Raw genomic sequence first — 24,361 nt, 5'->3', positions numbered from 1 at the left:
TTGCCTGTTGTGCTTCCCCGGTCCTGTCACCCGAATAAATCCCCGTTATTTCGACTTCCTGGTTTGCTTGCCTGCTTCACCGCTCGCCTGCTTCCCGCGACGTGACATTATGAGATATATATATATATATATATATATATATCACACACACACACTCACCTAAAGGATTATTAGGAACACCATACTAATACGGTGTTTGACCCCCTTTCGCCTTCAGAACTGCCTTAATTCTACGTGGCATTGATTCAACAAGGTGCTGAAAGCATTCTTCAGAAATGTTGGCCCATATTGATAGGATAGCATCTTGCAGTTGATGGAGATTTGTGGGATGCACATCCAGGGCACGAAGCTCCCGTTCCACCACATCCCAAAGATGCTCTATTGGGTTGAGATCTGGTGACTGTGGGGGCCATTTTAGTACAGTGAACTCATTGTCATGTTCAAGAAACCAATTTGAAATGATTCGAGCTTTGTGACATGGTGCATTATCCTGCTGGAAGTAGCCATCAGAGGATGGGTACATGGTGGTCATAAAGGGATGGACATGGTCAGAAACAATGCTCAGGTAGGCCGTGGCATTTAAACGATGCCCAATTGGCACTAAGGGGCCTAAAGTGTGCCAAGAATACATCCCCCACACCATTACACCACCACCACCACCATCAGCCTGCACAGTGGTAACAAGGCATGATGGATCCATGTTCTCATTCTGTTTACGCCAAATTCTGACTCTACCATTTGAATGTCTCAACAGAAATCGAGACTCATCAGACCAGGCAACATTTTTCCAGTCTTCAACTGTCCAATTTTGGTGAGCTCGTGCAAATTGTAGCCTCTTTTTCCTATTTGTAGTGGAGATGAGTGGTACCCGGTGGGGTCTTCTGCTGTTGTAGCCCATCCGCCTCAAGGTTGTGCGTGTTGTGGCTTCACAAATGCTTTGCTGCATACCTCGGTTGTAACGAGTGGTTATTTCAGTCAAAGTTGCTCTTCTATCAGCTTGAATCAGTCGGCCCATTCTCCTCTGACCTCTAGCATCAACAAGGCATTTTCGCCCACAGGACTGCCGCATACTGGATGTATTTTCCCTTTGCACACCATTCTTTGTAAACCCTAGAAATGGTTGTGCATGAAAATCCCAGTAACTGAGCAGATTGTGAAATACTCAGACCGGCCCGTCTGACACCAACAACCATGCCACGTTTAAATTGCTTAAATCACCTTTCTTTCCCATTCTGACATTCAGTTTGGAGTTCAGGAGATTGTCTTGACCAGGACCACACCCCTAAATGCATGAAGCAACTGCCATGTGATTGGTTGATTAGATAATTGCATTAATGAGAAATTGAACAGGTGTTCCTAATAATCCTTTAGGTGAGTGTGTGTGTGTATATATATATATATATATATATATATATATATATATATATATATATATATATATATATATATATATAAACATAATAAATAATTAAATAATATTATTTATTTAATAATAAACACGCCAGCAGATACACAGTAAAAAATTACAATAAAATCCAAACACGCGCACACACACACACACACACACCTTAAAAAATAGCACCATAAATAGTCAAAACAATGTTCTGTCAAAAGTACAAAACTACATAAAGGAATGTAATTCACTGTAACCTCCGTAAACACTACACTAAGAAGTTAATTTCTTTATTTAGTAGAAATATATGTTTTTTTTCTTTAATAATTCCACTGTTTTTCTTGTCCATAATGTAAAATAAAATGGAATGCCCGAGAATATTTTATCGAGATGAGGTTGCGTATTTATTTTGAGGAGGGACTTCCTGTAAAACTTCACTTCCGGTTAAAGCAGCTGAAGGCCTGACGCCCGACTCTTTTAGTTTCTCTTTAGAAGGAAAGACATATGTAGCCTAGATATTATCAGGTATTTATAGTGATAAATATATTATCATATTATAGTTACAGATATATTAATAAGCAGCAAAAGGATAATGGGTTTCTGGGCTCTCGTTTTAACTGCCATTGTGTCCTGTATCGGAGATCTTTGTGATGGTAAGTTCATGATTATTACCCAAGACGGCAAGTATCCAGTTGCTATGTGTCATATTTCAATGTTACAGTAGAATAAATCCGGTTTAGCTTACTGATTCTGTTCATTTTTAACTGAATATTAATTCGTCTTAAATATTGATTTACTGATTCATATTATAATATATAATCTGTACTCAAAGGACTCGAACTAAGTGACCTCGCCCGTTACTTCCGGTGTTCTGTCGAGTTAGGCTACCGTAGTGCTAATCGATAGCCCTAACTTCCCAAAAAAACCCTAAAACCCTCACTCTAACCCTAACCCCTAAAACAGGGGTGGGGAACCTGATCCATGGAGTTGAGAACCACTGCTTTTTGGCTGATTAAGAGGCCATCCCAAAAACCCGCACCCACACCGGCCCTCCATGGATCAGGTTCCCCACCCCTGCCCTAAAACCTAAAACTAACCCCCAAACGATGGAACTACACATGCAAAAAGGCTCGATAGTCGTCTCCATATGTATGCTGCGTTCCATTTGCCTTGGGATCCGATTTTCGGATTCCGTCACATCCAGTAAAAACTCGGGGAAAACTGAGTCGGATGCGTTCCATTTGCCACAGAAGTAGCAATACCATGGACCCATATGGAAAAGTAAGAATTTTTGCTTAGCCGGACAACTTGTTGGATTTATGGTACCTCAGTTTAAATGGCCTTTTATCTTTGTTCAGTTACAATTAGACCGAACTGCCTTAAATCCGATAAATAATCTGACTAATCATGAAATTCAATTCTAGCCCGGTTAATAATTGTTAGCCATTGTTAGCAATATCAGTTAACACATTACGCGCGGTGCTTTTCGTATAAAACTCCATAGCAACACATCCACAGATAAGTTGGGCGGTATCGTGTGTGCGACCGATTTAATGAGCCACAAATGAGAAGTAGTGCTTACGCAGGATAGAACTACAGCTTTCCCTTCTGTTGATAAAGGGCGCAGCCATCTTGGATTCTGAGCTGTCCGAGATATTTATATCTAGTTAATCGGGAATGGATGTAATAACCTAAATTATGAATTAACACCACAATGTGTCCGCTGAATATCCAAAGTGCCGTTTTTGTTGATCTAGATGATATTTCCAGCCACGCATTGAAACGCACGCTGCTTGTTTTCGTCAGTTTGAAGACATTATGTTAGTATCTAATTATGCGTGAATTACCAAGGAAAATCTTTGTCTAATTAAGACAGTAGATAAATCCTGTTAGAGAATGAAATAGTCCGGTCTATATGTGAAACGCCTATGTGATCCCCTGCATTGGATACGCGATGGATGGATATTCAGAATAAATAGGATAACGGTAGCGTTCCGTTTATTCCGCTTCATACAGACCCCCCACCCCCGCGACAAATTTGAGCTACCGCCAGCACCCCCCCTCCACACCACACACGCACACCCCAATGTTTTTATGCTTTATTAGTAGTTAAACCGTGTGATACATTGCATATAGTGAAGCGGCACACAAAGTTATACTGTCGTAGTCAAAAAATAAGGAACAATAAATTAAAACGGGGGGCTAAAGTCACATAAGCAATAAATTACTCAGTAAAAAAAAAAAAGCGCCCAGAAGTAATGGTCCGATTTGGATGTAATTGGTACACGTGCAGACCAGCGATGGCTGTGTAAATGATTCGGTTTGCAAGGAGCTGGCACGTCTACTCATGATATTGTACGGCAAGCATTACAGAGCCCCATGGCTTCTGCGCCTGCCATAAAGACACAGGTATTGGACTCTCTACAACACCCCATGTCACTCCACACCGTGTCTCAAGGACTGGCATCAGACAGACAACAGGTCCACCCATATCGCGGAGCCGAGGGCAGAGGACCAATCCTGTCAATGTTGTGGAGAGACAGGCCAGCGTTACTCCTGGCATCATGGTGTGGGGAGCCATAGGGTATGACTTCAGGTCATTTCTGGCAGTGATTCGGGAGACCCTCATGGCACAGCGCTATGTCAGTGACATCTCCGCATGCCTTAACCCCCCCTGAGACAGCACCCTGGTACAGTCTTTCAACAAGACAATTCCACGTCCATGGACTGGGTCTTTGTCTATGGACTGCCTGCGTTGTACTGAGGTCCTCCCGTGGCCAGTCAGGTTCCCCAATCGAGCATGTGTGTGATCAGTTCAGCCGTCAACTCCGACCCAGTGCCAATATGCAGGATCTTGAGGGCCAGTTACAACACGTGGGTCGACTTCCCGCAGGGGAGGATATAATGGCTGTACGACTCCCTTCTGCACCGTATCGCCGCATGTATCCAGTAGGGGTGTAACGGTTCACAAAAATCACGGTTCGGTTTGATACGACACAGTGGTGTCACGGTTCGGTATGTTTTCGGTACAGCAAAAATAAATAAAAAAATGTCAGATAATTTCTTTGATTTTTTTTCACTTTTTTATTTATTAAAACATCAAAAAAGTATGATCTTGTTTTTTTCTTTTACTTTAAACAATGATGAAGCTATTCTTCACCCATCTTCTGAGGTTTCTTTTTAGCAGCAAATAAAACAAAACCTCCTTTATAACCAAAACCAAAAAGCTCCTGATAAAAAATATTTATGTCATTTTGTAGTAGTTATAAACTAATAGAAAGAAAAGAACAATTTTGTTTTTATATGGAACTCAGTTTCAATCAATTTTTAAGTTTTTTTTCCAGGAAGATGAGTGTGTCCACATTTTATCCACCACTCTCTTGCCATCACCCTCATAACTTACAGGGAAACCAAAGTGCTCCCAAACTCCAGACCTGTTGGTTATAGGAGGATCCTCTATTTCTGGTGTGATAATTGCATTAATGTTACTAGCCATTTTGCAACGAGCTAGTGCAGCAAATGCCTGACTGACTGGAGTAGTGTTTGGGGGTGGGAGGAGCAGTCAACACGTTGCCTGTCACGTCGTTTGGGCTGCCTTGTTGAGCGTAGTAGCACTGAAAACATTATATTTTACACACTTTATTCTCTTATTTTTTTTTCAAATATAACCCTCTGGAGTCTAGGGGTAGGGAACACACTTTCACTGACTGGGGCATGATCACACATTTCATTCAATATCATAAACATAATTCATGGCAAATAAATTATTTCTTATATATTTGTTTTGGCATTAAACTCATCTTAATCTTAGTTTACTTTGTCACTGTTGCGCTGTTAATAAAATTACCATGCGAATGCGATTTGAATACGCGCTAATGCGGCTATTTAGAATGTGAATAGCGATCTTCGGGTGAGAGTGGTACTATACGCCCCCGATGCAGGTAAATCAAAGTAAGGTGACATGGTTTACTTTCTTGCTGATTTAGCCTAATTTTAAAAACTTTAATACTTCCAACAATGGACGTTTTGAAAAGAAGACCGATTACGGATTTAGTCAGCGTTTTTTTCATGTTTCTATAATAAGATTTCAGCGAGTTATGAACTGAAATAGACAAGAAAGATACTCAGCATCGCTGACAATGCCGTCGACTCCAGAGGGATAAAAGTATTTTTCTGAATCGTTCGGTTTGTAATGCGTATCGAACCGAAAGCCTCGTACCGAACGGTTCAATACGAATACGCGTATCGTTACACCTCTAGTATCCAGGCCAGGGGGGTCCCACACCCTACTGACCTGGGACCAGTAGTGTGCCCATACTGCCAACTCTGCTGTCTGTTTGATCTGATATTGTAATCACTGCAGTACAGTCACGTGACCTTTCTCCTGGTGTAGATTCATTTCATTTCCACCACTCCGTCTGGGTGCTTAACTTTTTTTTGTCACTTTGGGCGCTTTTCCATCGCACAAAGTACGGTACTTTCGGTACTTTCGCTTTTCCATTGACTTCGGGTCGAGTACCAGTACCGAAATCTCGAGTACTAAAAGTGCCAAACCAGTTGGGGTACTTCTTTGGTACTTTGGTACTTTGGGGTGGGACTTGCAAATGTATTTGCTGTCGATTGGTTATGCAAATAGCCTGCCGCTGAAACACAAAACACAACCGCCATCTTTTGAAACACACAGAGCGATCACAGCGAGAAACAAAATAAAAAGCAGTAGAAACAAAAATATAAAAAAGTAAAATTGAAGGATGGATAAACGAGGAAACACAGGCTTTAATCGCCATATGGTCGGATGAACAGATCCAGTGGTATTTGGATGGCACGACTCGAAATAAAAAAGTTTTTGCCGTTCCGGGCAATTCAGTTTCCCTATGTTTCCCCTGTCGCGCGCTGATTTGTACACGGTTTCGCTGTAAACAAGCCATATATTAATTTTAAAACATCACATGCCTTTTCTATGTTTTTTGTTTTTACAGATAATAAATTAAATTACTTATTTCGCTTGATAGATATTTCTTGATGAAAACGGTATAGTATTGCTTATAAGACTATATTATTCATGACGATCTACTGTATTCACATGTAATAATGTACCTGAGTGATTTTCAGACATTTCACATACCTCTTTGCTTTAATATTAGGGGAAACATTATTTCCTGATAGACAGGACAAACATAGGGAAACTGAATTGCCGGGAACACCGTAATCCCAAGCCGCTTGGAAGAAATGGGGCACACGCGAAACACCGAACAATGCCACTTGAAAATCAAAAAACATAATTAAATAATTTGTTTGCTTTCAAAAGACTGAATTAGCAGTAAGCTAATTCTTACTGCTTTGATCGGCTTAGCCAAAGTAAGAGTAGCCTACCTACGTAAACGTAATTGATGGCAGCATGATTTGGATTTTACTAAATCTTATACTGTGATAGAAGCTGACATAACAATAAACCGCAATTTCCAGCCTCAACTGTTAGTTTTAATTTTGGGCTGTCAGTCAGGGGCGGTCACTGATGATGTCATTTGGCGCCGGTACCATTTTTTACGCCAGTGGAAAACCGACGTGAAAGAAGTACCAAACTTTCGGCACTTTATGAAAGTACCGAAAGTACGGTACCTGGTGCGGTGGAAAAACGCCCTATGTTCTTTACAAATATTGATAGTCTTTATGGCTTTACAATATACTACAGTATATAGTCTGGAAGTATTGTCGAAGTTCGTTTTCAAAAATAAACATACAGGGGTTGGACAATGAAACTGAAACGTGGTTACAGACCACAATACAGTGGAACCTCGGATTACGAGTAACGCGGTTTACGAGTGTTCCGCAAGACGAGCAAAGATTTTCAATAAATTTTGACTTTGAAACCGAGCAAGTCCTAGTTTACGAGCGCAAAGTATCATCAAAAATCATATGGCACACATGCGCTCCTTGTTTTTTTTGTTTTTACGTGCGCTCGGCTTCAAAACAGGAAGCGCATGCGTACGCTTCTTGTTTTGACGCCGAGCGCACGTCATCACAACTGAACCAATGGTTATTCACTTTCTCACGCTACGGAATTGTGGGTAGTCGACTCCCATGCTTGGTCTCAGTCGGCATGCCTCACTCGTATAGTCAAAATTTAGTAGAAAAGCACCACCTGAATAAGGGCATAGCAGTGCGAGCGATGAATCTGTTTAATGACAATGCAATGTCCACATTTTTGCGAAATCGAAAAGGAGGCAAAAGAGGCTGTCATTGGATGGGTTCCTTGTTAAAGTCGCACAAACAAAAAAAGATTCCAGTGAGCCAACAGATAGCAGTGATTCCGTTAAAAGTCGTCCTACAAAATAACCCTCCTCTTCTCCTCTCTCGTCTCCCTCACATCATCCACGATTCTTTTCAAAGGTAAAGCGCAGGTTAATTTGTTTTATGTATTTTTACTTTTATATTTTGTATTAATTTTTATATGAATATTTTTGAGTTGTGGAACGGATCATATGAGTTTCCATTATTTCTAATGGGAAAATTTGCTTTGATATACGAGTGCTTTGGATTACAAGCATGTTTCCGGAACGAATTATGCTCATAAACCAAGGTACCACTGTACCTTATTAGTATGGTGTAGGGCCTCCTTTCGCAGCCAATACAACATCAGTTCATCTTGGATGGATGGCAGATTTGGGTCCTGCCCAGTGGCTAGAGGGATTGCTGACAGGTTTCACAAGTACTAAAGCACATGACATTCCTACTGGTGTTACATTTCTGCCTGTCTGATCCCTGTTTCCCTCAGGCGTAGCTCTAAACTAGCCGCCCCTGGGGCTCGTTAGTCTTACCTCTCATTCCTGCCCTCCTGTTAATCACTCACAGCTGCCTTGTCTCTGCTTCTTTGTTGGTCATGTTAGTCCTGTGCTCCCTGTTCGGACATTGTGACCTGTTCATCTCAATAAACATGCACACACACAGGTACCCCACTGAAAACTAAATGGCTCCTGCACTCAAAACTGAAATTTGTTACTGAAAGATAGGAAATTCTGGCGAGGGGGCAACAAATACAGAACATTTTTGAATTTCCACCTACCTGAAATCAATATCCCTAAATAGGGATGTCTGTAGCGCTGTTATTTATTAGCTTAAACTTAAGAGCTTTGACATATTCACTTTAAAATGTGATTTTCTGTGGCACTCGTTGTACTGTTTGATACACTTTGACCCGATCATTTCATGAAAACTTGTTTAATTTGTGCAAACATCTTGTATAATGTCTTTGCTACCCATGCAGGGAGGGAGGTGAAAGTGCTCTTTGGAGAAGTAGGAGGAGAAGTTAAACTGAAGCCCACTGTGAACCCGCCCATCTCCAGCATCACATGGAAAAGTGACCTGAACAAAGCAGCAGAGTGGGAAACAGGTCAATCAGAGCCTGATTATTATACCATATGTAATTCAGGATCAAGGTGTCAACTGGATCATACAACTGGGGAGCTTAAAATTAGACATTTAGAGCAGAATGAAAAGCTGAATTTATCTGCTGAGATCAATGGAATGGCAGCTCAGTCATTTTTTACAGTGATTGCACTTGGTAAGTAAGATTATTATTTTAGGTCAGTTTTATTCTGTATACTTGTCCATATTTCAGTAATGAGTTTTGCTTACCTTGGTGTTTTTAGCATTTTCATTTAATCGTGTCTTTACACCGATCTACAGAAAAAGAGTCCAAACCCAGTATTAGACCAAACTGCAGCGATACCCAGTGTACTTTGGTCTGTGAGGGAAAGAACACCATATATACCAGGTACTCCTGGAAGGAGAAAAATAAAACGATAGCAGAAAGTACCACAACGCTCCATGTTGAGAAGAGTGATAAGCTGGATAAAAGCTACACGTGTGTGTTCAGCAACCCTGTGAGTACGGTGGAGAGTGACCCTGTCAAGGAAGTGGATTTATTTCCAGGTGAGTCACTCAGAAATACTCTTATATTTTAGTTTTGTTGTACTGTATGATGTGCATGTACTGAAGTAACATTGTATCTGTTCCTTAGGTGGCTCCAGTGGTGGGATCATCGCAGGTGTTTTAGCATTTTGTGTAGCTGTAGGTTGTGGAATTGGAATTGGTTTGTACTACAAGAAAAAAGGTAAGATTATTAATTTGTATTAAAACATACTGGTGGATATAGTTTTAAATAAAACTAAATTCATATCCTGGTATGTAGCAGAACATTGTTGTACTTGAAGGTGTCTTACGACAGTGACCATGACTTTCAGAAAAGTTTTTTTTTAACTATGGAAGGAATGTGATCATTTGCAAAATTAATATACTTTTTACAGTTCATTAAAATACATTTATGATTTTTTTCCCCATTGGTAACTTTTCTGTAGGCGTAAATGGATTTTTATTTTTAATTTGTTTATAGAAAAGCTTTCACAATGGCATGAATTGCACTTTTCTCTCATTAGTGCAAACTTCCTATTATATTTGTTTTCCCAGGGAGCAAAATACATGTGGTGTAGGGACTAGTTTGCTGTGTCTGCAGACGTCTTCCTATTAACACGATAACTGAAAAAGTCTTTGACAGATATTTTTAAAATTTTGCCGGCACACTGTGGATGATGAACTGGAACTGATCAAATTTTGAGACGGATCGCCCCAAAATCGAAGCAGCGCGTCATAGTGATATCTTAAAAAGGCAGTTTCAGAAACTTGATCCCATTAATGCAAAAACTTATTTGACATACTTTTGCAAACTTTGCAGACACATTCTGCTGGTCATGAACTGGAAATGATTAAACTTTGAGACACATCACGCTAAAATTGAAACAGCGCCGCTTAGTGGCAGCAATAGGAAAGGTGAAAGAAAACGACATTTGACCGTATGAATGTGATAAATATTGGGTGGATCTTGTTATTGCTTCAGAAAAACAGTATATGGATGAAGTTCTGCGAGGGATTTCATTTTGAGGCAAATTTCCCCAAAAATTAACAGCAGTGCTATGTGGCAGCAAGAGAAGGAAAGGACAGCTTTATAAAACACAGGGTCACATGAGCACAGTGACTCTATTTAGAGTACCAGTCAAAACTTTGGACACAAAAACCCTTAGAAAGGTTTACTTGTACTGTTCTCAACAGTTTAGAAAATGCATCAACATCAATATTTGAAATCAACGCATTGCTTATCACAAAACAAAAAGGTGGTTTTACACTGTGCAGTGTGATGGCAAACCAAAGCGGCATTAGCGCTATGCATGACCACCTGAAGAGGAACCGCACAGGCGCTGTTCTGGATAATGGCCGGACCGCTAGAGTAGACGGAACCACCCTCAGTGCAGTCAATTCATGTTCATTAAATTAGTATTAGAACAGAGAGCTTTTTAATATCTTTTGTCCTTGTAGCTGCTAAATACTCATTATTAAAGCCATAAAGTTGTCTGTCTGCTACGTTATAATCTTCATTGAATAAGTGTTTATAAAAATGTTTAGGCTAAAATCTGGGCTAATTCTATGTTGACTGACAGTGCCAGTGTGTAAGTTGGTGCACATTGGACTTGTTGGGACCAGTGTCATTATCGTAAACTAAAATAAATGAAAACGGATACTAAATAAAAGAAAAGTTGTGAACTGAAATCAAAATGAAAACCATATTCACAAAAAAAATTTAGAACTTTAATCAGCAGAAAGTGCCGCCACTCCACCAACCTCTTTTACCTTGTTTAACCACAGTATCTCCTCTTTTAAAAGATGTTGTGGCTGCTGATCTGTCTCGTCCTTCACTGCGACTTCAGTCACTTCTGTGAATCACTTTTGGGCATTAAAATCTCATGAATATGTTTAGGTATATTAATTAGGGGTGCACCGATTGCAGTTTTCTGGCCGATCAACGATCACCGATCCTTAGGCAACCTTACCTGCCGATCTCGATTTTTTTTTTGCCGATCTTGTTTCTTTCATAACTAAAAGACAGTTACTTCAATGTTTCCATTTTTATTGAGTAAATTGATATGAATACTCACAAAACATGAGGTAGTGTCCTCAAATATAAACGAACATATAAATGAGCATTGCTGTTTGAACTACAAAATCATATTTTTTCTTCCAGACTTTAATTTCTCTAATTTTGTAAAAAAAATATATATATATAGCTGTTATGACACACTTGTCCAAAAAATAGGGAGGGAGGCAGCCTGCACTGCACCTCTCTCGGGAATGGGAGAAAAGGCTGATTTAACCCTCTGGGGCCTAGGGGTAGGAAACACACTTTCACTGACTGGGGCATGATCACACATTTCATCACACTTAATTCATGGCAAATAAATTATTTCTTATATATTTGTTTTGCCATTACACTCATCTTTATTTTAATATATATTGTAAATATGTCAGATTTTTGTTAAGTTTGAAACTTGACATCAAAGTATAGACATTGCAAAATGCAGTTTGGAACACTTGCAGAAACATTATAAAAGTACATAGTAAGCAATGCTGGCAGTTTGTTTTGATCCCAGATATCTGATCACCAAAGTCTTGGCTACATGAAGATGACTAAATGGTGTAGATGCAACATTAATTTGGATAAATAAATAAGAAAAACCTAACTCATGTAACTATTTCTGGCTCCTTTCATTGAATATGTAGCAACTTTCATGTGTATGAATGAGCCATTGTCACCTGGCCACGTCCCCAACCCCCTTTTATGGCGCTGAAGGGGATGTATCTGGATCGCGTTTCACCGTTGCGCTGTTAATCAAATTACCATGCGAATGCGATTTGAATACGCACTAATGCGGCTATTTAGAATGTGAATAGCGATCTTCGGGTGAGAGCGGTACTACACGCCCCCGATGTAGGTAAAACAAAGTAAGATGACATGGTTTACTTATATTAATATACTGTTTATCGAATTGTGGCCGAAAATAATGGCGTATAGTGCCAAAAAGCCCGATCTAAAATATATAAAGCCCTGCATTGACATACAGTTTGTTGTTGTCAGGTTGATTTTTCTGGAGAACAATTAATCGTTTACATTATTCGACCAATCGATACAATAGTTGATAGATTAACATATAGAAAAATCGTTGTTAGTGGCAACCCTAAATTATACAGATATCACAATTTAAAAATAACATTTAAGTAATTATGCACTGACCAATAAATTATTTTAAAAAGTAATTTGTTGGGGGGGGGGGGCAGCTGTGGGTTGGGACTCAGAATGCTGCTGGTTCAAGTCCTGTGGTTGGCAGAGTGATGTCGTTATTGGGCCCTTCAGCAAGGCCCTTTACCCCAGTCGCTCCAGGGACTGGCTGCCCCTAATGTCTCCTCTACGCCAGTTTCAGGAAGCCTCCTGGGATGCTTTTCCAACCGTCCTGAAGGACGTCCCACATATAAGCTGAGCACTCATTGACCACTTTTCCTTCAGTCGCTGGTCAAACTCCTCCAAAACAATTTCTACTGTCTTAAGGTCAGGAGACCAGGTCATGTGATGTGACAGTATCACCTTCCTTTGTAGGAGGCTTGGCGTGTCCAAACATTTGACTAGTACTGTTCTTTGGAAAAGTTTTTTATGGTTTTTTCAAACTTTGCAGAGACATTTTATGGGTGACACTGGAAGTGATCATATAAGTGATCATGTCCCCAAAAATTGATGTGTGGCTGCATAGTAATTGCAAAAACGGGGCAATTTCAGACACTGAATAACTCAAAAAGTACTTGACACATCTTTTTCAGCCAGTGCAGACACATTGTAAGGATGACGATGAGGACGTGGTCAAATTTTGAGACAAATTGCATCAAAATTCGACTTTATAGACCTGATACCTGAGCTCCAAAACTTTGGTCCATTAAAAGTGCAGGAGAATAAATTTGGACTTGTGCAGGTAGATTTGCTGGTCTTTACACAAGAAGAGTCTTTGCACAATATTAGACAGCAAAGTTGAAGGCCAGGAGACAAAAAAGTTGAGTACATATGGGTATTGATATTTACCTTTCTCTACAGGCAATCCTTTTAAGGCTGTAAACCACCAGGAAGATCAATCCCCAGCAGGTAACATCTTCTGTTTGTACTAGGATATGTGGCAAAACCTGCCCTAGTGATTTGTGGTCCTCTGTAAATAACACTTTTTGCTTACAAATATAACTTCTTAAAGGAAACAAGTACAAGAGGTTTTTTTCTTTTTCAAATAACACTTTTACAAAGGCAGAACTTAAATTTGCACATTCAGCAGATTCTTTTGTCCACATCAACATACAAGTGTGGCAAATACCCCATTGCAAACACACAGGATGTCAAGGAGTTAATAGGATATAAGTGCAGCTATGATGAGCTTCCAATGAATGCCGAGGTACAAGTGTAAGCAGTATTGGGACAGGAGCTACACAACAACTTCTATCAAGGCAAGAACCTAATAAGACTATTCAGTGACCATATGGGCAACATAAGAACATTCACAGAACATAAAGAAGCATCAGGCTAGTAGAGGCTACTTCCATTCCTGATAGTTATTCCCTGTTAAGTTATTGAAGTCTTCCTGTGTTTCTCCCTGCCTTTAGTATCATGGTTCCTTCCTGGAAAACTGAAAGCAGGGTAGGGAGGGACCAGGTGAACTGAACAAAGGGGTCAGAAATGTGTAAAGGGGTGACAAGCAAGTCGTCAGGGATACACTTCTGGGTCAGGATGAGGTCCAGTTTGTGTCCAGGATTGCAGAAGCAGATCAGGCCAGATGAGGTCAGGAGGGTGAGGAAGGCAGTAGCTTGTGGTCTATCAAGGCCCCGAGGAAGACAACTGGCAAACCATCACCAGGAATGGTTGACGGAAGCATATCAATTTCTTCAGTGAAGTTTCCTAAAAGGCAATAAATAACAATATGCAGTTTGGCAGGGGGGATGATGGTAAGAGCATAGTATTCAAATGAAAAGTAGCTACAAGCAGGAGAGAGTGGGCCCAGTCCGACCCAGAGAGAGAAAGTGTGCAGGTAGTGCAGCTGGAGTGGTGCTGTTCTCCAGGTAGGATGTGAAGTGCTGAATGTGTAGCAAGGGCAGGAATGACGTCAGTCTTGTTCACAGCAGACTGACAGGTCCACTATCCAACATTAAGGGAGATGAAGGCAGAAGTAGCAGGAACACTGTGGAGGTTATGAGGGTTGCGTGTCCCCCTGTGACAATGGCAAGAGAGGCTCTGAGAATTAACCAAGGGGATATACTCAAAACGCGTATCAGACAAGCAATGGGAGAGGAAGACATGCTACCTAAGCGGGTGAAAACATCATCTTGTGTCCTCGCTCAGTGGACTTGTGCAGGTATCCTTGCTGGTCTTTATGCAAGAAGGATCTTCACACAACAGGTGCTTCTCACAGGGCCGATGCCTACAGTGATGCCTGAGCACAGCTGATGTATTGATGATGCACCTCGCTAAGTGCTCACAGCTGAGGGCAGCAGCTTCAGTTAACAAAATAAAGGGCCGACAGCAGGGCCTTGGAGCACCAGAAACCAAACGCAAATTCACTGAAAGATGCTCCTGAATCCCAAACTCCTCAATTCCTCCACTAACGAATCACCAGACAGAATGTGAAACATTTTAGCATCATTTTCTCTTTTATTGAGTTGTAATAAACATAATAACAATTGTGATTTACTAGCAGGTTAATTATATAAATCAATATGCGCATGAGATTGAAAAAGCAATTTTATTTAAACAATTGTACATCATGGTGACTGATGGCTGATACCAAAAGCTTTTGGGTCATGCTATTTACCTCTCTCTGCTGTGCCTCTGAAAACTAAGAATCCAGAAAACACAGGAGGTAACACAATCTCTTTTTACGCTGGAATAGTGAAGAATAGAGAATTTTGACTTTGAGAAGTTTTTTTTTAAACTATGGAAGGAATGTGTTAATTTACAAAATTAATATACTTTTTACAGTTCATTAAAATACATTTATGATTTTTTTTCCCCATTGGTGACTTTTCTGTAGGTGTAAATGGATTTTTATTATTAATTTGTTATAGAAATGCTTTCACAATGGCATGAATTGCACTTTTCTCTCATTAGTACCGTCTTCCTATTATATTTGTTTTCCCAGGGAGGAAAATACTTGTGGTGTAGGGACTAGTTTGCTGTGTCTGCAGATGTCTTCCTATTAACACCATAACTGAAAAAGTCTTTGACAGATATTTTTTAATTTTTGCCGGCACACTGTGGATGATAAAATTTTGAGACGGATTGCCCCAAAATCGAAACAGCGCCTCATAGTGATATCTTAAAAGTGCAGTTTCAGAAACTTGATCCCATTAACACAAAAACTTATTTGACATACTTTTGCAAACTTTGCAGGCACATTCTGCTGGTCATTAACTGGAAATGATGGAACTTTGAGGCAAATCGCACTAAAATTGAAACAGCGCCGCTTAGTGGCAGGAATAGGAAAGGTGAAAGAAAACGACATTTGACCGTATGAATGTGATAAGTATTGGGTGGATCTTGTTATTGCTTCAGAAAAACAGTATATGGATGAAGTTCTGCAAGGGATTTCATTTTGAGGCTAATTTCCCCAAAAATTAACAGCAGTGCTATGTGGCAGCAAGAGAAGGAAAGGACAGTTATATAAAACACAGGGTCACATGAGCACAGTGACTCTATTTAGAGTACCAGTCAAAACTTTGGACACACTTACCCTTAGAAAGGTTTATTTGTACTGTTCTCAACATTTTAGAAAATGCGTCGACATCAATATTTGAAATCAACGCATTGCTTTTTAAAATTATTTTAATAAAATTACCTTTATAATTTCTTAAATGTTTCAATTCATTGAATTGTTTTCCTTTAATATCACTGCGTAATTATGGGAGTACTTGACATTATCCCAAAACAAAAAGGTGGTTTTACACTGTGCAGTGTGATGGCAAACCACAGCGGCATTAGCGCTGTGCATGACCACCTGAAGAGGAACCGCACAGGTGCTGTTGTGGATGATGGCCGGACCGCTAGAGTAGACGGAACCACCCTCAGTGCAGTCAATTCATGTTCATTAAATTAACATTAGAACGGAGAGCTTTTTAAAATCTTTTGTCCTTGTATCTGCTAAATACTCATTATTAAAGCCATAAAGTTGTCTGCCTGCTACATTAGAATCTTCATTGAATAAGTGTTTATATAAATGTTTAGGCTAAAATCTGGGCTAATTCTATGTTGACTGACAGTGCCAGTGTGTAAGTTTGTGCACATTGGACTTGTTGGGACCAGTGTCATTATCGTAAACTAAAACAAATGAAAACGGACACTAAATAAAAGAAAAGTTGTGAACTGAAATAAAAATGAAAACCATATTCACAAAAAAATGTAGAACTTTAATCTGCAGAAAGTGCTGCCACTCCAACCTCTTCTACCTTGTTTAACCACAGTATCTCCTCTTTTAAAAGATGTTGTGGCTGCTGATCTGTCCCTTCCTTCACAGCTCCGCTACCCGAATTTATTAAGTATAAGGATATGCCAAATTTATACTTCTTACTTTTGGGCATTAAAATCTCATGAATATGTTTAGATATATTATTAAACTGTTTATCGAATTGTGGGTGAAAATAATGGTGTATAGTGCCGAAAAGCCCGATCTAAATTATCTAAAGCCCTGCGTTGACATACAGTTTGTTGTTGTCAAATTAAATGAAACGATCAGGTTGGTTTTCTGGAGGACAATTAATCATTTACATTAATCGACCAATCGATCTTTACATAAAAAGAGTCTTTACACAATTTTAGGCAGCAAAGGCCAGGAGACAAAAAATTGAGTCCATCTGGGTCTTGATATTTACCTTTCTCTACAGGCAATCATTTGATGGCTGAAAACCACCAGGAGGATCAATCCAAAAAAGGTAACATCATCTGTTTGTACTAGGATTTGTGGTAAAACCTGCCCTAGTGATTTGTGGTCCTCTGTAAATAACACTTTTGCTTACAAATATAACTTCTTAAAAGAAAGCAAGTACAAGAGGTTTTTTTCCTTTTTCAAGTAACACTCACACAAAGGCAGATCTTAAATTTACACATTTGCACAGATTCTTTTGTCCACATCAACATACAAGTGTGGCAAATACCCCATTGCAAACACACAGGATGTCAAGGAGTTAATAGGATATTAGTGCAGCTATGATGAGCTTCCAATGAATGCCGAGGTACAAGTGTAAGCAGTATTGGGACAGGAGCTACACAACAACTTCTATCAAGGCAAGAACCTAATAAGACTATTCAGTGACCATATGGGCAACATAAGAACATTCACAGAACATAAAGAAGCATCAGGCTAGTAGAGGCTAGTTTCATTCCTGATAGTTATTCCCTGTTAAGTTATTGAAGTCTTCCTGTGTTTCTCCCTGCCTTTAGTATCATGGTTCCTTCCTGGAAAACTGAAAGCAGGGTAGGGAGGGACCAGGTGAACTGAACAAAGGGGTCAGAAATGTGTAAAGGGGTGACAAGCAAGTCGTCAGGGATACACTTCTGGGTCAGGATGAGGTCCAGTTTGTGTCCAGGATTGCAGAAGCAGATCAGGCCAGATGAGGTCAGGAGGGTGAGGAAGGCAGTAGCTTGTGGTCTATCAAGGCCCCGAGGAAGACAAGTGGCAAACCGTCACCAGGGATGGTTGACAGAAGCATATCCATTTCTTCAGTGAAGTTTCCTAGTAAGCAATGAATAACAATATGCAGTTTGGCAGGGGGGATGATGGTAAGAGCATAGTATTTATTTCAAAGCCTTCGAACAGGTTTCCATTATCAGGGAAGATGTCCTGTTTTTTTCATTCCCATACAACTACTATTAATATTTGTCTAGGAAATATAACATGAGCTGAACATGTTTTAATTGGACATTGTAATAAATAAGTACATAAATAAAGGGTCCTAGCTGGCATGATTTAGTTTCCATTGACTACGTGCACCGAGTATTTGGGGAAGGAAGATTCATAGCTGTGAGGTCACCAGTTTAGCAGAGTGATGGAATGGTGGACTGCTGCAGTTCATGTAAAATGATAAGTGGACAGTGATTGCTGCAGCTCATGTAAAATAAGTGGTCAGTGACTGCTGCAGCTCATGTAAAACAACTTATTTTACGTTTTATTTTTACATTTTGATGTCTATTAATAATGCTGGTTTGGAGTTCTGTGCTCTTAAGTCTGTCTGTTGTTATAATGGCTGCAATCTTCGGAATCAAAGTTACCAGATTTTGTTTTTCTGTGTATCAACTTTTTTTGTTTTCATCTTATAGAGATTTCCTACAGCTTTACACCCAGCCTATTTATTTTGGGTGTTTTTTTGTGTTTAGAATATATAGAGTATTTTTTTCAGTGTAGCAGTTGGAATATGACTGTCAAACAAAACCAAAGTTTATCAGAGTATTGTAATGTTTCAGATAATCAAAATGGAGAGAATGCTGTGATGGAGGTGGCATCTTAGTCTGAGTCACTCTGACATGCAGGTAAGTATCACAGGAGACCCGTTACACTTTTAATGAATGGACACTTTTGTCCAAAGCCACATACAAGTGAGGATCAGAGAGGAGTCCTGACAGTGTCCCTCGAGCAGTTTGGTTTAAGAGCCTAAAGGTCCATTTATACTCGACGCTCCCAGTTCATTCGCTTACGCATCATGGCTGCCAGGCGCATCCTGCAGTCATTCTGCACATCCTTTGTGCAGCTCCTGAGGAAATAACGTTACAGAATTTACATTAACGTACATGAGATGTAATACCACCAAACATCTTGGGGGCAGTATTGTCTATCGAATACATGCTGTAATGTACAGTTATTCATTATCATAACTGAAATAACTTCTTCATAAATATTCTGTAATTGTTCAGTTTATTAGCAACATTTTCACATCATATTGTTATACTTTAATGGCTCTTGTTGAGCGGAAGCGGAACATAATCTGTCACACTGCCCCCTGGTGGACATAACTTTTAATCCTCCAGATTGACGTAAACTACAGTCGTCCCTCGCCATTTCGCGCTTCGAGTTTTGCGGCTTCACTCTATCGCGTTTTTTTCAAATACATTTATTCATTAAAAAGTTGATAGACAGTGAAAATGATACAGCACACGCTCGGTTGTCTGAGTCCATTATACACCTCTGTATTACAATTAAAATTACTGTACGTATGGACTGTAGGCCTCTGTATTCGAGCACCCCCGCAATTCCTTCAACACCAGGTGCAGCCGAATAATAAAGAAATAAAGAATCCTACTTTGCGGAAATTCATTTAACGCGCTAGAGTCTGGAACGGATTAACCGCAATAAACGAGGGACGACTGTACTAATGTAAGTATGTGCAGCAACACATAAGTGTACATGCTGTAAACGCAGAGTATAAACTGACCCTAATGTCACATCACTCTGCCAGCTATGGGATTTGAAACAGTAACCTACCGATCACAGAAGCACACCTCTCTGTTTATTGTTTTGTATTCACCCAAAATTCCATATATATGAAGTTGAAATGGTTCTTCATTTACATTTTATTTATTTAACAGACACTTTTATCCAAAGTGACTTACAGTTGGAAAACGTCGGGTGAACTATTCTCAGTATTTGGGGACCTTGTGGTTTTGTGCTTTGCTCAAGGGCCCAACATAGAAATGCTGAGCATGGGATTTGAACTAGTGACCTTCTGATCACCGAGTTCTGACTTGCTGAGGAACACCACCCCCTTATAGCAGAACATATTAGTCATGAAAAGGTTAAAAAAAAGAACAAAATCAACATTTAAAACATAAAACGATGCGAAATGCTTATTCAAAACACCAGGAACATCTCTTAACACGGATCAGAGCAGGTTCCTGCCGATATCCTATTAGTGATGATGCACATCACTGTGGGTCCATGCAGGTTATTAAAGTGCTGCAGCATGTAACAGGCTGCCAGATAGTACTTATATGAAAGGATCTACATTACAGTAATACAGACACTCAAGGAACAACTGAACCAGTCATGCAAAGGTTTGACATGAAAGCTAGACACGGACCACAAAGAGGAGCAGTTATGGTGAGGAGACAGCATGAAAAAGGCAGAGATGGACAAACATGAATCCACAATGGTGAAAAATAGCAAACAGTGATTTCTATTGTTTTTCTGCAGGTGTGATCAAGCCACAGATAAGGGCACATGAGAGACTACCAAAACGAAAGCAAATGAAAATGAAAGCAAAACGAAAGCAAATGAAAAACAAACAGTGGTGAAAATGTATATTGAGAGAATTTGCAGCCATGGAAATAATTGAGACCACCCGATATTTTTTAAACAAATCTGCATTTTTAAATCCTGATTTAATCCTGGTTCTGCTGGCAGAGGCTGTGCTGAGCAGAAGGATGCTTTCAGGTTCAAAATTTGTAAGAACACAGTACATAAGAATAAGGTGAAGCAGGAGACACTGGGAATGACCAGAAACCAGCCAGGTAAAGGGCAGAAGCCACTTTCTAATACCAGAGATGACTGTCAAATTATCCAACAGCTTCTCATTTCATCAAGGTCACTTCAAAAGGAATGAGAAACATTAACATTAAGTGCAGGTGTGAAGTGCACTACTAGGACAGTTTGTATCAGGCTCCTAGAAGCAGGATTGAAGTCCCATAAAGCCAGTGGAGAAGCCCTTCATTAACCCTCTCAAGGCAGGCGTTGCTGATTTGCAACAGTTACAAACTAACTACCTTATTACCCCAGATACATATTTTATGAGTTTTTTTTTTACTCAGATGTACCACAGGACTTGGTTGTCCTGTCATGTTACTAAAACGTAATTTGAGCCTGAAAGGGTTAATGACAATCAGGGAAGAACCAGGCTGCAGTTTGCAGAAAAATATATATTATTCACAGATGCACACCCATAAATTGAGAAATGAGTGAAACAAAAAATTGTGCTGTGCTCTCTTAAATTTTTCCACAGCTGTATATTTATAACTATTGTTCATTTATTTTTTATGTTTATTATTTGTTTAGCTTGTTTGTTATATTTTGTAATGCATTTTTCATGAATCTTCGCAGAATCAAATTGAGGTCAAGTACCTTTTAACTTCCAAAGCTGCAGTTATAGTGACTCAGTGTGTGGTTCCTGAGAGGCGTCAATTATAAAATTCCCCACCCTGATTTCACTGGAACTAAACTGGAATGACAAATACATTACTGTCAGGCTCCGCAGTGCTGCAATGCTGATAACAATGTTTTTGTTTGTTTCCAGTTTCTCACTTACACCCTTCCCCGCTTGCCCCTTTGTATGTCTTTCTCACTTCTCCTTTCTCTCACTGCACTGATCACCTGCTTTTCTACTCAGTCACACAAAACACCCTCGATCTTTATACATCTGCACGGCACGACCATGTACATATGCACTCAGCGTCAACACAACCACTCCGACCTCATAGCGCATACAGGACACACACACACACAAGCGCATACACGCTCGCTCATATCTCATTCATTTGAGCGTCACACGCAACATGCAACATTAGCTACGCACACACATCTATGCAACTATGGACTTTGCGATGTATGGCGTTCTCTTCACCCCAACCGTAGGGAATATTCTTCCTTCTCACACGTCCATCACTCTTACTCTCGCCTGGATTATTTCCATACTCAGCAGCTCACTGCTGAGTGACATTTCAGACACAGAGATACACCCTATAGCTGTCAGCGATCATGCTCCTGTATCTTTAGCCCTAATAAATTAGAAGGCCGCTCCACCAAGTAGAAACTGGAGATTTAATACATCATTGCTTAAAGATGGAGATTTTATTAACTATTTCAAAAAAAGAGTTAGACTATAATGACCTGCCTGGAACATCAGCATCTGTTGTCTGGGAAGCAGGCAAAGCTGTGATGAGAGGTAAAATAATCTCATCACATAAAAAGAAAGGAGAAAAGAAATGTATTCAGGAATTATAAGAAACCATCAAATCCTTAGAAGAAGCCAATGTATCATTCCAGGAACACGAAATGCTGAACAAAATACGTAAAGCAAAACTAGATTTAAATGAAATTATTAATAAAAAAAACTCAATTCTTAGCACAAAGACGTCGCTGGCAAAATTATGAACATGGTAACAAATCAGGTCGATTTATAGCTAACGAGTTAAAAATAAATAAAGAAAAAACAACTATATATGTGCTGTTAAAGACTTAACTGGGGATACAGTGTATGACCCTGATAGAATAAACAACACTTTCAGGGACTTTTACAAATCTTTATATTCACCACAGATAAACCCATCTAAAGACGAAATTGATCAGTTTCTTGATAGTATAACCCTTCCGAAATTATCAGACAATCAAGCGCTGTCACTGGATTCTCCGCTGACACCAGGTGAACTCCAGGAAGCCCTGAACATTATGCCCAATAATAAGGCTCCAGGCCCAGATGGATTTCCAGCAGAATTCTATAAAGAATTCTTGACAATTCTGGCACCAACATACTACAGAATGTTGCAGGAAACCAAGGAAAATGGTAGACTACCACCAAATATGAATTCTGCCAACATTAGTCCCTTGCTAAAACCAGGCAAAGACCCTATATTGCCTACCAGCTATCGTCCAATATCCTTTATTAATGCTGACCTTAAAATAACAAGCCCTCTCAAAAAGAATAGAGAAGATAACCCCTCTCATAATTCATCCTGACCAAACTGGTTTCATAAAAGGGAGGCACTCATCAACAAATACACGTAGATTACTTACAAACAGGTACTCACAGACACACACTGTCTTGATCGGCTGTTGCTTCTAAACATATATTGTAATATTAGTTCTGTGCTGTTCAACATTTATCATTTAATGTTCACTGTGATTCATACAGATGTTGGTTGTTGCTGTAGTTTCTCTGCTGTTTCTTTTTTTTTTCTCTCTTCTTTTTTTTCAGCAGGTATTGAAGCAGATTATCTGTTTTTTCTCCCTCTATCTATACTCCTTCATCTCCTTTTTTTCTCTCTGTTTCCCTCTCCTGTTGAAGAAAAAAAAGAAAGGAAGGAAGGAAAATTAAAAAAATAAAAAATAAAGCAGTCCTCTGCAGAGTATGTATGTATATATGTATATATCTATATAAAGGAACTAATCTGGAATGTTACCATGGTGCTTAGCAGTGGTGGATAATTCAGGTCCAGAGAGTAAAAATCCAGTCCAAGATTTTGTTTCAACCTACCAGCTGAGTACTCTGCATCACAGATGAACAAACATGAGCTCTTTATGTAACTAAGACTTACTTTGTGGTTAATTAATACATAACTAAGACCTTAGTTAATACTATATTATTTGTGCCCCCCCATTTTTTTTCTTATTTCCTATTTTTTTTTTTTATTATTTTTGTTGTTGTTTTCTGGATTTGATGCAATGTACAGCACTGTCATGTTACTGAAATAAAATAGTGTGGGGGGGGGGGGTCTGACTGTCTATGACCATGTATGGCACTAACACATAAAATTTTCTGTTTGAAGTTGACACATGGCCTGTGTATGTAAGTGAGAATGGGCGAACATATTGTGCCTTTGAACAGGGTATGACAGAAGATAGCAGAGATGGAGAATCATGATAAGCCGTGGCACTGGGTTTAATGCTATTTCGCTGTATATCCGTAAAATTCCACCAGGAGGCATGCAATCACATCATTATCTTATATTTAAAACAATAATTAAATTGCCTTGTTCAGTCCTGTCTTGTTACTGTTGCATCTTAACTGCCAGTTCGCTTAACCTAAAGTTAATTAGAGATGAGCTACAGATACAAGGTGCACGTTTCTGAAGTTCAAATGTTTGGTCTGTATTTGCTGACACAGTAGCTTATATCATTTGCTTTGGATAGGAAGGTAAGCAGCTAAGTATGTCACGGCGGGGCATGACGAAGGAGGGGCGATTCATGCAGCGACTCCCAGCAAAAGGGGCGTATTAACAAACAGAACATCGAGTACAGGGAAGGAAAGGTGTCCCATGAGGGGTCAAAACTAAACAGGACAAACATGAACCATTAACACCATTAG

At 39.6% G+C, this 24,361-nt stretch overlaps 1 protein-coding gene across 2 annotated transcripts; it reads left to right on the top strand.

The window, feature by feature from the left end:
* The first annotated feature begins 1,816 nt into the window (after positions 1 to 1,816).
* LOC111838280 (lymphocyte function-associated antigen 3-like) lies at positions 1,817 to 24,036 on the top strand. Of its 2 annotated transcripts, XM_072700223.1 has the most exons (8): positions 1,818 to 2,046; positions 8,658 to 8,954; positions 9,080 to 9,325; positions 9,414 to 9,506; positions 13,359 to 13,406; positions 17,180 to 17,227; positions 18,756 to 18,821; positions 20,479 to 24,036. In XM_072700223.1, exons 1-7 carry the CDS (start codon positions 1,986 to 1,988, stop codon positions 18,797 to 18,799), a joined length of 837 nt encoding a protein of 278 aa, XP_072556324.1. In that variant the 5' UTR covers positions 1,818 to 1,985; the 3' UTR covers positions 18,800 to 18,821; positions 20,479 to 24,036. The 2 variants fall into 2 exon arrangements, with proteins under 2 accessions (XP_072556325.1, XP_072556324.1); XM_072700224.1 differs by lacking the exon at positions 13,359 to 13,406 and having other exon boundaries at positions 1,817 to 2,046.
* Positions 24,037 to 24,361: the final 325 nt, after the last annotated feature.

The sequence above is a fragment of the Paramormyrops kingsleyae genome, chromosome 16 (genome assembly GCF_048594095.1).
Source record: "Paramormyrops kingsleyae isolate MSU_618 chromosome 16, PKINGS_0.4, whole genome shotgun sequence".
In the NCBI taxonomy this organism is placed as follows: domain Eukaryota; kingdom Metazoa; phylum Chordata; class Actinopteri; order Osteoglossiformes; family Mormyridae; genus Paramormyrops; species Paramormyrops kingsleyae.
The sequence above is the reverse complement of the archived record's forward strand: the minus strand, read 5'-3'. Positions and strand labels throughout refer to the sequence as shown.